The sequence below is a fragment of the Rhinopithecus bieti genome, unplaced genomic scaffold (genome assembly GCF_001698545.2).
Source record: "Rhinopithecus bieti isolate Rb0 unplaced genomic scaffold, ASM169854v2 scaffold_19018, whole genome shotgun sequence".
Lineage (NCBI taxonomy): Eukaryota > Metazoa > Chordata > Mammalia > Primates > Cercopithecidae > Rhinopithecus > Rhinopithecus bieti.
The window spans coordinates 2,311,888-2,329,223 of record NW_016809658.1 but is presented as its reverse complement, the minus strand read 5'-3'; the positions used below and the strand labels follow the sequence as shown (position 1 = coordinate 2,329,223).

The window sequence follows — 17,336 nt, the reverse complement described above, 5'->3', positions numbered from 1 at the left end:
TTTCGAAATTAAAAAAATGTTCTTAGTCTAATTCTCAGCTGTGGGTCCAGTGAGTCTCAGTGGGTTCAAGCTTTGATGTAAAAGCCATACATGAACATTATTAAGAAATAGGTATCTTTTCCCTTCAGTGAATAATTTTTTCTGAGAACCTAAAGTTTAATATATTTCATTCTTTTTTGTTTGTTTGTTTGTTTGTTTGAGACGGAGTCTCGCGCTGTCGCTAAGGCTGGAGTGCGGTGGTGCGATCTCCGCTCACTGCAAGCTCTGCATCCCGGGTTCACACCATTCTCCTGCCTCAGCCTCCCGGAGGGGTAGCTGGGACTACAGGCGCCCGACACCATGCTCGGCTAATTTTTTGTATTTTTAGTAGAGACAAGGTTTCACCGTGTTAGCCAGGATGGTCTTGATCTCCTGACCTCGTGATCTGCCCACCTCGGCCTCCCAAAGTGCTGGGATTACAGGCATGAGCCACAGTGCCCAGGCTGTTTCATTCTTTTGTTAACATTCGTATAAATTGTAGAGAAGGTAAGTACTGGTATCTCCATTATACAAATGAGAACGAAGTCTTCACTTTTTGGCTAAAGATGTAAAAAACAAAATGCCAACAACAATAAAAAAAAAAAAAAAAAAAAGTTTTTGTTTCAGAAAGAAATCTTGATTGAAATAACCAAGATGCTTGTTTCACAGATATATGGTAAAAGAGATAATAAATGTCATAAGCACTGCATTTAACCCTGAGCTTTTGTAAAATGTTAAAATATTGTTCTGGATATCATTTAGAAATTTAGGTGTAACAGGGAAGTAATCTGTTTATATTAATTGGCTATAGAAAAGGAGGCTATGAGTTATTTTTTATTAGACATCCAATTGATAATGCTACAGGGAAAATGCTATTAGCTGAAGATTTGTTTTGAGAGCTTTGAAAGTCGAGTGGCACCAAAAAGAAGAGAATTACTAATACCTTGGCTTGTGTTAGTTCAGGATTAAGTTACTGGTTTGTTTTGTTTTGTTTTTGAGACGGAATCTTGCTCTGTCGCCCAGGCTGGAGTGCAGCGATGCGATCCCGGCTCACTGCAACCTCCTTCTCCTGAGTTCAAGCGAGTCTCATGCCTCAGCCTCCCAAGTAGCTATGATTACAGGCACAGAAACTCAGCGTTCTTAAACTGAATATAACCAATCCTACCTTTTCATCTTCACTTATTTAATCATCTAGCTAATATTTATGCAGGTTTTCCCTCCTGTGAACATTGGAACATACAACTGAAAACAGAAGTGAGCAACAAAATAAGAGAATTAAGATTTAAGACTTTAACCTTCCTTATAGATCTTTGCTTACTTATTTGAATAGAATTTCCTTTTGCTATTTTTTCCTCAGAAAATTTGACTATCTGGTATTTAATTTCAAAATAGAAATGCTTTATTAGGTTTATTCAGAAACTGCAGAAGGGAAAAATCATGTTTAGATCATGGGGAATATTACAGCTGCTCAATCTTTATAGAGCTTGAAATTGGGGATTGGTAAGTATACAGTTGTAGATTGTACTTGATAGCTTACTTAATATTTAATGGTGATGCAGCATAAGATATCCTCTTAAATGGAAGATTAAATTACCCAGTGGATTTTAATGCTTCTTCTAAACTTCTACCTGAGTGTGAAACCTAATGCTATCAATATTAAAACTATTGATATTAATCAACTTCTGTCCCTAAGCAAAAAAGGAAAACTAACTGGAAATAAGTTGAAGGAATATCAAGAGTTACCTTAAATATATAATACTTAAGTCATTACTTAATATCCTTGATAGGGTCTTGGAAACTGCGACTTTAAGGGAAAGGACATATAACAAAACCAATTTTACCATAGGCTAACTGATACAAACAAGAGTTAAGTTTCTGTGGCATCTTTCTGGTCACAGAAGCATCACTGAACTTCTAAATAAAGACACAAAGCACTTCTAATATTAAACATTTAAATAAATGTGAGCTATACTTACATTTTAAAAAGATTACTAAAAACAAGAAACATAATTACAGACCCATTTTTTGGTGAATCAGTGAGTGACACCACTTGTAGTGGTGTGCTGGGTAAAATAAAGGGATAAATGTTTGCGAAGCAAAAATGATCTGAGGAGCATCTCCTACCACCATACAATTCAAAAACAATCACAGATCTTGCAGACTCACTGGGCACTTTCATACTGCATCATTTATTGCTGTACATTTGTATGATTAGTGTAGACTTCATGAATGTTTATTTTATAATTTATTCTTTTTGCAATCTACTTATTCCAGCTCAGGATCATCAGTGACCAAAGCCTATCCCTCCAGCTCAGGGTACAAGGCTGAAACTATTCCTGGCCTGGATGTCATTCCATTGCAGGGCACACTCACACACATACACCAGTACTCACTCAGACTGGAACAGTTTAGACAATCTAATGTGCACGTCTTTAGGATCTATGAGGAAACTGGAATACCCAGAAAAAAACCCATGTGGACATGGGGAAAATGTGCAAACTCCACACAGATAGTGGCTGCAGCCAGGAATCAGTTGTTTTTCTCATCAACATTACAACAAAATGACATTATTCAAGGACTGCTGTCCTTTAAAGGAGATAGGCATTTGAGTGGCATAAGAACCAGAGTCTGGGCTCCTAGGTACACCTCTCTGGAAAGCTGAATGAGACTTGCAGTACACTTAATCTCTTTACACCCAGGTGTAGTCTTTTATAAAATAGAGGTATATTAGTTACAGTTCCAGATAAACAGAACCAATAGGGTATGTGTGGAGGTTAGGGAGGGAAGGATGGAAGGGAGGCAGGAGTGGAGGTAGTAGAGAGAGAGAGAGAGAGACTGATTATTGGAAATTGAGAAGCTCCAAAAGCCACAGTGCGTAAGCTGGAGACCCAAGAGCTGATGGTGTAGTTCCAGTCTTGAGTCCAAAGGCCTAAGAACCAGGAGAGCAGTGGTGTAAGTTCCAGCCCAGAAGCCAGCAAGCTTAAGATCCAAAAAGAGCTGATTTTTTAGTTCAAGTCCAACTGAAGTACCAACTCAAAATCAAGCAGAAGTTCCTTAGCCTTTTTGTTCTTTTCAGGTCATCAGCTGATTGGATGAGGCCCACCCACATTAGGGAGGGCAGTCTGCGTTAGTGAGATTACCAATTCAAAGGTACTCCCAGAATAACGTGTTTTGGCGTTTTTTGGTTTGTTTGTTTTTGAGACAGGGTCTCATTCTGTTGCCCAGGCTGGAGTGTACTGGCATGATCTCTGCTTACTGCAGCCTCCACCTCAGCCTCTCTAGTAGCTGAGACTACAGGCGTGTGCTACCACACCTGGCTAATTTTTGTATTTTTTTTATAGAAATGGGATTTTGCCATGTTGCCCAGATGGTCTTCAACTCCTGGGCTCAAGCAATCTGCCTGCCTCAGCCTCCTAGAGTACTGGGATTATAGGCATGAGCCACCGTGCTCTGCCCCAGAATAATGTTTGACCAAATATCTGGGCACCCATGGCCCAGTCAAGTTGACACATAAATGTAACCATCACAAGAGGGAACACCTTACATCCATATATAACTTTCAGGATTTTTGGAAGACTGTAACCTGTTTGTGACTAAAACATGCCAGTTGAGAAGGTGTGCATTAGATAAAATGGCTTACTTGCACCAATGGATAAAGTGAAATGGCTGCTTATATACCCTGGGACTTTCTTCCTCTACCTCCAGACATAAAGACATGACAGAACTGGGAATGAGCAAAAGTTGTCAATTCATACTTGAAGCTTTGCCCCACTGATGAATTAAACCATTGGGTAATCATTTTTTGCTTTCCCAGAAACCAAATCTGGTTTAAAAAAATAAAAATAATTATAAAGACATTCAAGGTAATGAAGGACCCTGATAGGAAAATGAATATATAACAAATGAGAAAATTGGGAAAGAGGAAAAAGCTATAAAAGCAAGTGTACCTTTGAAGATGTGGTATAGCCAAGGATGCATTACGACTTTCGTGAGCCCTTTCTCCATAAAATATGTTTTTTGGTTAACAGTAGAAAGTAATATGGAAGGGCCAGGCATGGTGACTCATGCCTGTAATCCCAGCACTTTGGGAAGCCAAGGCGGATGGATCACTTGAGGTCAGGAGTTCAAGACCAGCCTGGCCAACATGGTGAAACCCCATCTCTACTGAAACTACAAAAGTTAGCCAGGCATGGTGGTGTGTGGCTGTAATTCGAGCTATTCGGGAGGCCGAGGCAGGAGATCACTTGAACCGGGGAGGTAGAGGTTGCAGTGACCCGAGATCTGCCACTGCACTCCATCCTGTGCAACTGAGCAAGACTCTATCTTGATGGGGGCAAGGGGAAAAAAGTAATAGGCAAATTTGTGTGAGAGTGCCCCCTAGTTCTGGCTCTTGTCAGTATACTCAGCTATCAGGCTATTTTGAGAGCGAAAGCTCCTACTTTGGGCTAGTTTCCATTCACAATGATTTTTGATAGGTACGAACTCGTCTAAGCATAAGTATACTTCTGTGTAAGTAGCATAGCTCCTCTACTTGGCTTCATAGCATTGGACATTAATAGAGAAAATGAAAAAGGAGGGTGTGGTACCTGCCTTGAATAGCATTTGATTTTTAATCCTACATTTGTCAGAGCCCCAGTTTTTGAAATGTTTAATAGCCAGATGTGCTACTGTTTGCCAGGCTTAGAAGCTGGTACTTATATGAATGAAAAGGTGTGACTGAGTCACATAAACTGGCATTCAGCTAACCAGTCACCAGTTTATTCCATATTCAAGGGAAAACTGAGGACTATTTTTCCTCTTTATACTTTGAAGATAATGGCATTTAAAATTAAAATAATCAGGGCTGGGTATGGTGGCCCACATGTGAAATCCTAGTGCTTTGGAAGGCCAAGGTGGGAGGATTGCCTGGAAATAGAAGTTCAAGACCAGCCTTGGCAACATAGAGACCCCATCTCTACAAAAAATAAAAATTAGCCAGGCATGGTGGTGTTCACCTGTGGTCCTAGCTACTCAAGAGGTTGTGGTGACAGAATCGCTTGAGCCCAGCAGTTCAAAGCTGCAGTGAGCTGTGATGACACCGCTGCACTGAAGTCTGAATGAGCGAGTGAGACTCTCTCTTAAAAAAGAAAAAAAAAATCGAGTAATTGGTGTAAAGACTATTTTAATTTGACGTTTAGTTAGTATTGTAACATCAGCTAAATGTTTAGTATGCTAAGTATGTGTGCATTTATTTGTTACCCTCATTTTCAGAATGCAGCCCTGACTCTTTAGTAAGAATTAACAACTAACTTTGTTGAAAATGATGAATTTTAGTGTTCGATGAAGTCATTTGCTTTAAGCATAGTTATCACTGCACATTTAACAGGTAAATCCCTTATCTAATAATGTCTAGAAATGTTTTGAAAGACCACAAAAAGTGGGGGAAACATGGTTTAGTGAAAAGAATGTAGGCTTTGCAGTCAGAGTTTGGATCAAATCTCGCTGTGTACTATACCACCAGTAAGGCTATGGTTAATTATCTGAATCTTCCTGAACTATAGTTTCTTCATCTGTAATATGAAGACAATAATACCTCTGGAGTTTCTTTTAGAAGATTCATGGAGTAAATACATGTAGAGCGTCAAGCATAGTATGGGATATAGAAGACAAAATTTGGGTATTATATGTCTTATAATTATTTAAATATGCCCAACCTGTGTATAAAAATGATTTAGATGGCTTACAATAAGATATACTTTTATAAGTAGAACAATTATGCCCCCTGCAGTCCTAAATGAAGGCAAAGTGTTTTGTTTTGTTTTGTTTTAACTAGTGCACATTAATACTAAGTATGTGCAGGAACCTAGGTTCTAGAAATTCAAGAAAAAGACATAGTCCCTGCCCTCAAAGCTCTTGTAATTTTTAGAAATTGGACTTAGAACCACTTTGATGACAATATAGTGGTTAGGAGCACCTACTCAGAAGCTATACTTCCTGAGTAGGAACTCAGCCTCTCCACTTAATATTCGTGTGACCACAGGAAAGTTAACCTCTTTCTGCTCTGCTTTTCTCATCCAGAAAATGGAGATAATATTATTACCTCCCTCACATGGTTCTTTTGAAACTTAAATGAGCTAAAATTTGTAAAGCATTTAGAATAATGTCTGCCACATGGTAGGCACTATGTGAACATTGAATGAAAATTATGATGCACCATAGCAAGCTTTTGCAGTTTCTGAGTAGGTTTCAGAGTACATCTTTTGATCTTTTGCTGAATTTAGGCTCCCACTTTCCTGAGCTGGGTTAAAATAATATTGTTTGCTTTACCTATACTGCCTTATATGCCTAAGGAAACTAGAGCTCAGCCAGTCTCACTTCACCAATTCTAAATAATAAACTATCTATTTTTTGGAATTTTACATCTAATTCAAGTCCACATGTACTGTAATATGTTAATAAATGTCACTGTTTGATGCAACCTTTTTCTGCATTAATCTGCTACAAGGAGTTTGAAGATTTGTGTTGTGCCCCCACCTAATCAAAACCAGTAGATTTCCCATTATGGCTACATGTACTCTGTATTGAAATAGGAGTTCACACAAGCAGGGTAGTATAAGCAAAGTACCTTTTTACTCATAAGAAGAAATCCAAGTTTAATATTTTACTTTAACTTGAGTTTTGATGTGACACTGAATTTTACTACTAATTTATATGCATATGTTAAACTATCCTTGGCTGATATTGAGAGGATGATTGTAATTTAAAACAGATTAAAATACTTAATATATGTACCCCCCAAAAAAATTTTTGAAAAACAAACTTGAAACCTTTGCCACTCTCACAGTTTTCATACACCTTTTATCCCAAGTACTCAAATTTTATGTTCAAAATAACAATGATTTCTTTAAAAAAAGTAGTGTCTGATTAACAATCTGGGAAAATCTGTTTCCTGAAAAAAACCTGTCTGGTCATAAGAGAAACTGTTCTTGTGGTAGGTTATTTTAACTTCTCTTCTTCTGAGTATTAGTTATATTCTTGTAACTGTTCTACTTACCAAGTTATTTGGACTATGTTACATCACATTTTTGCATGTTTAACTTTATTTTGCTTCTTGGGAAGCAAAGTACTCTTTTTGAGATAGAGTCTTGAGCTTCCGCCTCCCAGGTTCAAGCGATTCCCCTTGCCTCAGCCTCCCACATAGCTGGGATTATAGGTACCCACCACCACGCCCAGCTATGTTTTTGAATTTTTAGTAGAGACGGGGTTTCACAATGTTGGTCAGGCTGGTCTCGAACTCCTAACCTCGTGATCCGCCCGCCTTGGCCTCCCAAAGTGCTGGGATTACAGGCGTGAGCCATCGTGCCTGGCTGAGAAGCAAAGTATTCTTAATGCCTAATGTGTGGTTTACACATTTTGTGTTTCATAATGCAATCAAGATTTAAGTCATAATACCAGTAAGCCAACCACCAATATCCAAAATGTAAACTCTGCAAGGAGTAACCATAGCAGGTTTCATTTATATGAGACTCTTAAAATAGATACTTAAAACTAGGTACTTTTTTCCCCCAACTCAACAGGGATGACCTTGGGAAGGATGCACAATACTTGGATTAATTTGTTATAATGTGGTAGAAATTGATAAATTGAGATAAGTATTTTCATAGTGATTTATAATGCTAAATCATGGTAGAGAAATATTCTTAGCTTTGATTCTAGTTTTGAGACTCATTTATTTCATTCCCTGGCAAGCCACCTGTGTCTATATGTATCATCTGTATAATAACAGTAGTAATGATAAAAGCTGCCACCTCTGACACCCTGGGTGCCAAGTATTTAATCCTCTAAATTATCGTCCACCTCATGAGGTAGATAGACCCTGATATCTCCAGATTATAAATGCAGAAACTGGGCAGAAACAGTGGCGGGCACCTGTAATCCCAGTTACTTGGGAGACTAAGGCAGCAGAGTCACTTGAACCTGGGAGGCCAAGGTTGCAGTGAGCCGAGATCACACCACTGCACTCCAGCCTCGATGACAGAATAAGACTCTCTCAAAAAAATAAAAATAAAAATAAATGCGGAAACTGGAGTCTTAGCCCCTGGCTCTATAGCCCTCTATTGAAGTGTTATTATACCAGTCATTTACTTACTGGAATTAACTAATAGTAAGTTAAATTTGGCCTTATTTATTACCAAGAACAAGATAGTGGTGAGAAACTTGTTACAGGATGCCCTGACCACCAAACTGGTCTTATGGAAATTGATACACTTTTTTTGGAGACCAAGTCTTGCTCTGTCACCCAGGCTGGACTACAGTGGCACGATCTCAGCTCACTGCGACCTCCACCTGCCTGGTTCAAGCGATTCTCATGCCTCAACCTCCTGAGTAGCTGGGACTACAGGTGTGTACCACCATGCCCTGCTAATTTTTGTATTTTTAGTAGAGATGGGGTTTCACCACGTTGGCCAGGCTGGTTTCAAACTCCTGAGCTCAAGCAATCCACCCGCCTCGGCTTCCCAAAGTGCTGGGATTACAGGCATGAGACACTGCACCTGGCCGGAAATTGATACACTTTTAAAAGTAAAATGTCAGAGCAAATTTAATTTTAATAAAAATCTTTGGGCTGGGCACGGTGGTTTACACCTGTAATCCCAGCACTTTGAGAGGCCGAGGCGGGCAGATCACCAGGTCAAGAGATCGAGACCATCCTGGCTAACACGGTGAAACCCCGTCTACTAAAAATAAAAAATTAGCCAGGCGTGGTGGTAGGCACCTGTAGTCCCAGCTACTTGGGAGGCTGAGGCAGGAGAATGGTGTGAACCTGGGAGGCGGAGCTTGCAGTGAGCCGAGATTGCGCCACTGCACTCCAGCCTGGGTGACAGAGTGAGACCATCTCAAAAAAAAAAAATGTTGGGCAATGCTGTTAGTGGATTCTGGTTATTTATTATTTACAGCTCTATCTCAAGGGTCAAACCGTGACCCACAGGATGAATCTGTCCTGCCGCCTGTTTTTGTAAATAAGTTTCACTGGAACATACCCATGCTTATTCCGAATGGCCTACAAGGCCCAACATATTTACTATCTGGCTCTCTAAAGAAAAGATTGCTAATCTCCTGCTCTATCTTATTCAACATAAGATTTGAAGCAATCTAATGTAATATCTGATCCTAAACATATATGAAACTTTCTTTAGAAATTTCCATTCAACTTATATCCTTTGTGGGAAAAGGCTAAAGAAGAAGTAAAAATTGAGGCGATTAGGTAATGTTTCTTTGCCTCAGCTTCATTCCACTCATTTGAGAATTTTGCTGGTGTCTTGACACCTGGCAGTTATGTGTAACATTGCCCAAGTGGTTGGATGTGTTTTAGGGTCATTTCTTTTCTTCCTGTGGTAAACATTTTTTCCTATCCCATTAAAAAGATAACAAAGAGGATACAAGAAAGATTTAATTTACAGAGAAATAAAATTTGGTCATATGTGAGTTTTTTGTTTATCTTCCCTGCCCAGGAGGAGCCAATCATGTATCCAATTAGGTGGTTATCTGATCTCTTGGAAAATAATGTCTGTCCGTTCCCTCTGTTGAGGCAAGTGAGAGCAAGGGCCCCTTGACGCACTCAAATTTCACAAGCCTTGGGATCTTGAGGCTACCCTTTACTTAGGGTTCATAATCGATAGTGAGAACCTTTTCCAGTATCACACACATGAATATAATTATGATGTGAGTAACTTTTGTAGAATTACAAAAAGAGTACCCTGAGACTAATTATGCAGTGTTAAGTTTTTGCTCTGATACAGCTTCCAAAAGAGATTTGGATTCAGAAAAGGTGAAATTTTTTCCTTTTCCTTTTTTTTTTTTTTTTTTTTTAATTTTCCTGGGTGCTCACTACACTACAAAACAGAAATCAAGCATCAACTTGTTTTTGTTACTTGGCAGGAAGTACCATCATGATGTGGCATTTTGCTCGTACAGTCTGTGTCAATTCAATAGTACACTTAATCTTACAGCAGGCTTTAACTTACTAAATTTGTATTCGTAGTTGATGTTTACATGGTAAACTGGGCTAAGTTGGAAAATATATTACATGTATCTGAAATAGGAAAATAGGAATAAATGTTATTGTAGGTTACACATGTATAGTAAACCTAGTGGTACCAAAACTAAGTTGATTTAAACCCAAGAAGTTTTAGTTAATAAAAATATGTTAAAAAAAAAAATGCCAAGAGATTTATCTGTTTGTTCTTGGTGAAACTACTCTGGGGAATATGAAGGCTTTACTTAGGAGAAAGGTAGTATTCTATTCAAAAATACACATGCAACAAAGACGAGTAGAAATGGAATATCTAAAAGATAATACATATCACCAAAATGATGAATGAGCTTTTGAATTTTTTATCAGTAAAATTGAGACATTCTTTCCTACTTTGGTTTGTACTATTAGCAGCAAAAATATTTCCAAAAGGCTATCAAAATTCGTGTTTATGTCCAAAAAAAAAGATTGTTTAGCTATAATAACATAATACTTCTCACAAGCATCCGATCTTTTTGTTCCTAAATCTAGAGTAGATGAGTGGTGGTAAGAGACATTCCAGTGTGGTGGAAAGAATATAAATGCTCTCTGGGTTTTTTTGGTTTTTGCTTTGGGCAGATTATTCACACATTGAGATTGCTTTCTCACTGTACAATTGGGTAATTTATTTTTTGTAGAATTTTGTAATAGATAAAGATAATGCATGTAAAGTAGCAGGTATATTGCTTGGCACGTTGCTTTTACTTGCCAGCTATGTAGCTCATCGTCATTATTTAAATTAATCATTTAGAGTGATTGTTTCGTGAGTAGTTGTGTTCTTTTCACTTAGTGTTTTCTGTATCTGAGTGATGGTTCTCTTCCTGTCTTACAGTAGTGGACAGGGTGTGCATGTGTTTGCATTTTAATACTATTACTATGATATCAAAATTAAATGAAAATAAACTTTTGGGGGGGGTGTTTTGATGCAGACAGCTTTATTAAACCGCCTGGAGCGAATTTTCGAAGCATGTTTTCCTTCCATACTTGTCCCTGATGCTGAAGAGGAAGTTACTTCCCTGAAGCACTTGCTGGAAACACGCACTTTGCCAATAAAAACAAGAGAGGCCTTACCTGAAAGTGGGTAAGTAGAAGAGAGTTTTTAGATAGCATGTGTTTTTGTTACTTTCAGCAGTTCTAATTTATAAGTTTATCTTAAAACATTAAGGTTCAGGCCGGGCGCGGTGGATCACCTGAGGTCAGGAGTTTGAGACCAGCCTAACCAACATGGTCTCTACTAAAAAATACAAAAAATTTTAGCAGGGTGTGGTGGCGCATACCTGTAATCCCAGCTACTTGGGATTGAGGTTGAAGCACAAGGATCGCTTGAACCCAGAAAATGGAGGTTGCAGTGAGCCAAGATCATTGCACTCCAGCCTGAGTGACAGAGCAAGACTCTATCTCCAAAAAAAAAAAAAAAAAATTAAGACTCAAAAACATTGTGTCAAAACCTAAACTCCCTGCCTCTTTTCTTTTGAGCTGTTTGTTGTTATATTTCTAAATCAATATTCTAATCGATTGATGTTATATATTATTTTTTGACTTCTTAGAATGGTAAGCGAAAATTTAGATCTTACCTCTGCTATTCTCCCCTCATCTTCCCCATATATCAGTTTTTGGTTAATTTCTTATTTGGCATTTTCATTAATATAATCATGTATATATTGTTTACTCTTAAGCCACTGTTTTCTTTATAGTACAACTTCTTCCTGGGCTTCTCTTTTCATTAGTGTTTCCCTACCCTTTGAGAGCTTGTTCATACACTTGTGATCCAACCCCGTATTCTGCTGCCATCTAGAATGGTTTCAGTCTGGGCTTACACATATGTTGTCTTGGGACTTCCCTTCACTTAGATCCCATTTTGGTGGAGCACATCCTCCAACAGCCTTCTGAGAAAAAAGATAGATGGGAGGTAAAATTTTATTCTACTCTCACATTAAATTTATAGTTTAAGATCTCTTTGTTGCCGATGTTCTGAAATTTCACAATGAAATATCTTTTTTTCTTTGAGACAGAGTCTCACTCTGTTGCCCAGGCTGGAGTGATCTTGGCTCACTGCAACCTCTTCCTCCTGGGTCAAGCGATTCTCCTGCCTTAGCTTCCTGAGTAGCTGGAATTGCAGGTGCCCACCACCATGTCTGGCTAATTTTTTGTATTTTTTAGTAGAGATGGGGTTTCACCATGTTGGCCAGGCTAGTCTAGAACTCCTGACCTCAGGTGATCCGCCCGCCTCGGCCTCCCAAAGTGCTGGAATTACAGACATGAGCCACCACACCTGGCCTCACTTAGTTATTTTTCTAGTGACTTACAGTCATTAGTGTTGGCTCTTGATTTCATTCAAATAGTTATATACTTATGTTGGACCCAAGAGTAATTGGAATGTGTAACATGTCACAGCCATATTATAAGTAGAACTCATGGTGAAAGTTATTGAGTAACCTATTGTTGATGGCTTCATCCTGGCCTTTGCAGGGAATTGCTAGATGTGTGGACTGAGCTACAGGATATCCATGATGCACATGGCTTGAGATACCAGTGGGGCGGCTCCCATAGCAACAAGAAGCTTTTGTGCTCCTTGGGAATAGACACCCGAAACATTGTGAGTTTGTTAGTACCTTCTTTTAATCAACCTGTGGGTGTTTTAAAATTCTGTTATACTTCTGTTTAAGCTGTGGTAAGCTAGTTCCTCAGAAAATAAATACTTCGTTTAAATGTTCATTTATATTGAATGTGCTGACTTGTAAACATCAGTCTACCTAAATTTTTCTTCAATACTTATTTTAGAAAAAATTGTTTTAGTAGTTTTCTTAAATAGAAAATGAAGGAATTGGACTGGGAGATAACCCCATATGGGCAATTTTTAAGTTTCATCAGTTTATTATTCCCAATATATATAATAAAACATCGCAAGCATATTTGGAAACTATTTCATTGTATGATAGATTATTCTCTAAATATCTGTTCTTTCTGTCTGTCTAACACGTGTGTGTAGCTCTTCACGGGCAATAAGAAGCAGCCTGTTATAGTGCCCATGTATGCAGCAGGATTGGTAAGTACAAAAATCTCTCTGCATGTATTTATCATTACTGCATTTATTCTGTAAAATCATCTTAAAATACACTTCTGTGTCATGCTATATAAGAGACGTTTAGTGTTGGAATCTGAAGGGTATAAATAGATCTTTTTTGAACTCATAAATCCCATCAAATACTGATCGCAGGACTTTTAAAATATTTCATTAATTACAGATACTGTTTTGTTTTAGATTGAAAATTTTATCTTACTAATATTAGCATATATAACTGTTTGTAAAATGCACCTTTGGAGGATTCTTTTTCTTTTCTAAACTTGCTTTAAAGAAAAAGCTGAAGTATCTGAAGACCTAGCGAAGTAATTTGTTTTAATTCATTTATTAATTTTAAATAATGCAATATTGAGGCTATATATGTACATAAAAGCTTAGAAACACCAAATTATAAGTGAAATTTAATGCGCCAGGGATTATAATGGTTCTTAGTTTCTTTCATTATTTTTAAATGTGTTGAATTTTGTTTTTTCAGGTTTGCAGGTAGTACTCAGAAAACAGATTTTTCATTTTGTTCCTTCTCAAGACTCAGTCACTATTTTTTAAAGTTTGATGTTTGTGTTTTTTGGTGTGTCTTTATTTTTATTGATGAAAAAATATATTTTGCCGGGCGCGGTGGCTCACGCCTGTAATCCCAGCTCTCAGGGAGGCAGAGGCGGGAGGATAGCTTGAGCCCAGGAGTTCGAGACCTGCCTGGGTAATACAGCGAGACCCCGTTCTCCAAAAAAAGGAAAAAAAAAAAAAGAAACAAAAAAAATAGAAAAAATATATTTTATTGATGAATAAAATGTCCTATCAAACTAAAACATTACTCTAACCATTAAATTGGAAATTAGGGAAAATAATGAAGGAATCTTTGGTATAGAATTTATACAACCCATTATGTGCATGTGACAGTTAATTTGCTGTGGAACTTGACCTTTAAATCTATAAACTTTCTCCATGAATAAGCACTAATTATTGATTTTGAATTGGAACATTTTGATTTTTGTGGAATTTTCTAGAGTTTTTTTTTAAATCAGTGTTTACTCCTTTGTAAATGGTTTTACCATGTACTTTAAAACACTTTGATGATCCCCATTGTTTTCTGTTGTAGGTAAATATAATGCTGAACATTTCTTTAACTTTTTGGTTATTTGGATTTCTTTTTTTCTCAAGGAGTAGCAATCCAGAGGTGGTTGATGTTATGGAACTAGGAATTTAATTTGTAGGCACTTTCATTCAGCATATTAGGGGCAGTGACCTACTTAATGCTAATGTGTAGCCTCACCCCATTAACCAGTTCTGTGAGATTTGTGAGGAGTTAGAAGCTAAAGCTTATGCTTTATTTTTCAACCTTCATTAGAAATATTTTTACTATTTCTATGGACTTTTTTTTTCCACTTTTTTCCTCCCCGCCATCTTTTTTCCGGTTTATTTTCACATCTGTCAGCTCATACCTATAGCTACTATTTCTATATAAGCTTGAATACCAAAGTTTAATGAATATAAATGTATCTCCTCTCCTCCATCTTTGTGATATCTTTCATTTAGAAACCTTTCTTTTAATATCAAGTTTTAATTATAGCTAACTTTACCCATGGTGCCTTACATGTATGAGATGTTCAATAATCTTTTGATCTCACTTGGAGAAATAGTACTTGAAATGATCATTTAAGCCACTGGTTCTCAAACTTTCATGTGTATCAGAATCACTTGGAAGACTTGTTAAAACACAAATTGCTGAGCACCCCCCCGCCACCCCCGTTTCTTGTTCAATATTTCTGAGGTAGGCTCGAGAATTTGTACATCTGACAAGTTCCAAGGTGACACAGAAGCTGCTGATCGGGGATCACAATTTGAGAACCACTGCTTAAAGTGATCATTCAAATTACAAGTCTTGGCTGAGACTAGTAATTGTTTACCAAATGTATCGACTCTGCATAAGGGCACACTAGAGGACCTGTATAATACTTATGGTATTGAGTTAGACCATGAACTTCTTTCATTTTTCTAGCTGCTGGGTTAAAGCCTTTCAGATGTGCTACTGTTAAGAATTGATTCTGCAAACTGTTTTAGTTTACGCCTGTTTTATTGGGGAAGGGAGGAGGCAGGGATTGTCCTGAAAATTTTAGAAATTTACAGATTCTAACATTAATGACTTAGCAGAGCTTTGAGTTTTGTTTTGTTTCTTTTGGTCCAGTTAAGGGTGATTTTGTCTAGGATATAACCTTTGATTGAAAATATTCAAAAGCTTATCAGATATTATTTTAAAACATGTAACAGTTTGACTTTTTTCAGACCTAGATTATGGCCCATTTTGAGTTTGGTAGAGTGTTGATGAAAAATACTGATTTTTTTCCTATTTCTATAGCCATACTGAACATCTATCTTTCTTACTCAAAAAGCATATTAGGCCAGGCGCGATGGCTCACACCTGTAATCCTACCACTTTGGGAGGCCAAGATGGGTGGATCACCTGAGGTCAGGAGTTCAAGACCAGCCTGGCCAACGTGGATAAACCCCATCTCTACTAAAAAAATACAAAAAATAAGCCAGACATGGTGGCGGACACCTGTTTCTTAGCTACCCAGGAGGCTAAGGCAGGAGAAGCGCTTGAACCCAGGAGGTAGAGGTTGCAGTGAGCCAAGATCATGCCACTGCACTCCATCCTGGGCAGCAAGAGCGAAACTCCATCTCAATTAAAAAAAAAAAAAAAAAAGGTACATTAGATTTGTAACAAACCCTGTGGAACCTGTAAGATGTTTTCCTCTCTAAAAAGGCTGTGTATCTGCTTTGCCTGTCCAAGGAACTAAGTACTAAGTTTCCAGTGCCATCATAGAGATCAGGATCAAACATTACATTTACACTGAAGGATATAGATGTCATATTATATGGCGTGTTTTAGAATCAGCTCTCACTTCTCACACCACCATGGGGTAATGTGTACAAAGGGTGCCCTTTCCATTTTAGTGTCATTAAAGTGTTGGATTTTTAGAGATTAGATGTGAAATATTGTTGTCTCCCCCCACCCATCCTGAGTTGGTGCTTATGCTTTGATGTGACAGTAATAACCCTGTACTTTAAAACATCTGATTTACAATACAAAGTATTGCTTTAAAAACTTTTGATTCTAAAGGTATTGTGAATGGTTCTCATTATAGTGCTATAGGATTTTCAGTAAATAAAATTTAAGAATAGCTGGGTGTGGTGACATGAGCTTGAGGCAAGAGGATCCCTTGAGCCAAGGAGTTTGAGGCCAGCCTGGGCAACATAGTGAGACCTTGTCTCTTAAAAATGTCTCTTAGAAAAAAAAACAAAAAGACTAGTTCCTTTTTGTCTTCAGTACTTTCCAAGTGACCTGTTTTTTAGTTTCTCCTTTCTGATAGATTAACTTAAGCTTGTGGGCTGTGCCCCCCACCACCATTAAAGGTTAATATTCCTTTTTCAGGGTATGTTAGAGCCCACCAAGGAACCATTGAAACCACTTTCTGCTGCAGAAAAAATAGCTTCCATCGGTCAGACAGCCACCATGTCACCAGATATGAACACATGTACATCTGATCAGTTCCAGGTAAAAATATCTATATGTGTATAAATATGTTTATGCATGTATATACACATATATCCACACATACTGCCTTTTTCCTTCATTTATGACTGTTAGTTTTAAAATATTTTAAAGCTTGATTTAATGATGATTATGATTTTGATTAACATCCCTTGGAATACAATGAACAAATCTTTAATTTTTGAAAACAAAAGCTCAATTTGAGAAATGGGCGATTATGGGTAAGTTCTTAAACCTTTCCAGGCCTTAGTCTCTTTATCTATAAATTGAAGGATTTAAAACAAGTATCTCTAAAGTCCCTTACAGTTTGAATACTGTGTAATCATAATTACTGACACAAATCTGGTAAGTGCTGGATTTTCAAAAAGAAAAATAAAAGAAAAAAGGAAACACTGTATTTATACCAACTCTATAAGTCTGCTAGTGTACAGGGGAGTAGTAACACCTGCAGAACTAGTATTTTTTCTGGAATCCTGTGAAATTTTATAAAGCAGTAGTAAAGGTTAGGTATGTCCATTGCCTTAAACTTGTTTTTAGAGTTTAAGCAAAATGGTTATTTAACTCGAAAATGATGTGACCTTTAACTGAACAATGTATGGATTAGGAAAATAGAAAACAACTGTTTTTGTTTTTTTTTT

The 17,336-nt window shown here is 37.5% G+C and overlaps 1 protein-coding gene across 3 annotated transcripts in view; it reads left to right on the top strand.

Moving 5' to 3' along the window:
* AFTPH (aftiphilin) overlaps positions 1-17,336 on the top strand; it is a 71,343-nt gene that overhangs the window by 32,411 nt on the left and 21,596 nt on the right. For all 3 annotated transcript variants that reach the window (XR_001888773.1, XM_017890040.1, XM_017890039.1), the window contains exons 3-6: positions 10,996-11,147; positions 12,536-12,662; positions 13,056-13,112; positions 16,579-16,701. Coding sequence is in view for 2 of the 3 variants with exons in the window: in XM_017890040.1 (XP_017745529.1) it covers positions 10,996-11,147; positions 12,536-12,662; positions 13,056-13,112; positions 16,579-16,701 (459 nt within the window). In the remaining variant the exon portion in view is untranslated. The remainder of the gene's footprint in view (positions 1-10,995; positions 11,148-12,535; positions 12,663-13,055; positions 13,113-16,578; positions 16,702-17,336) is intronic.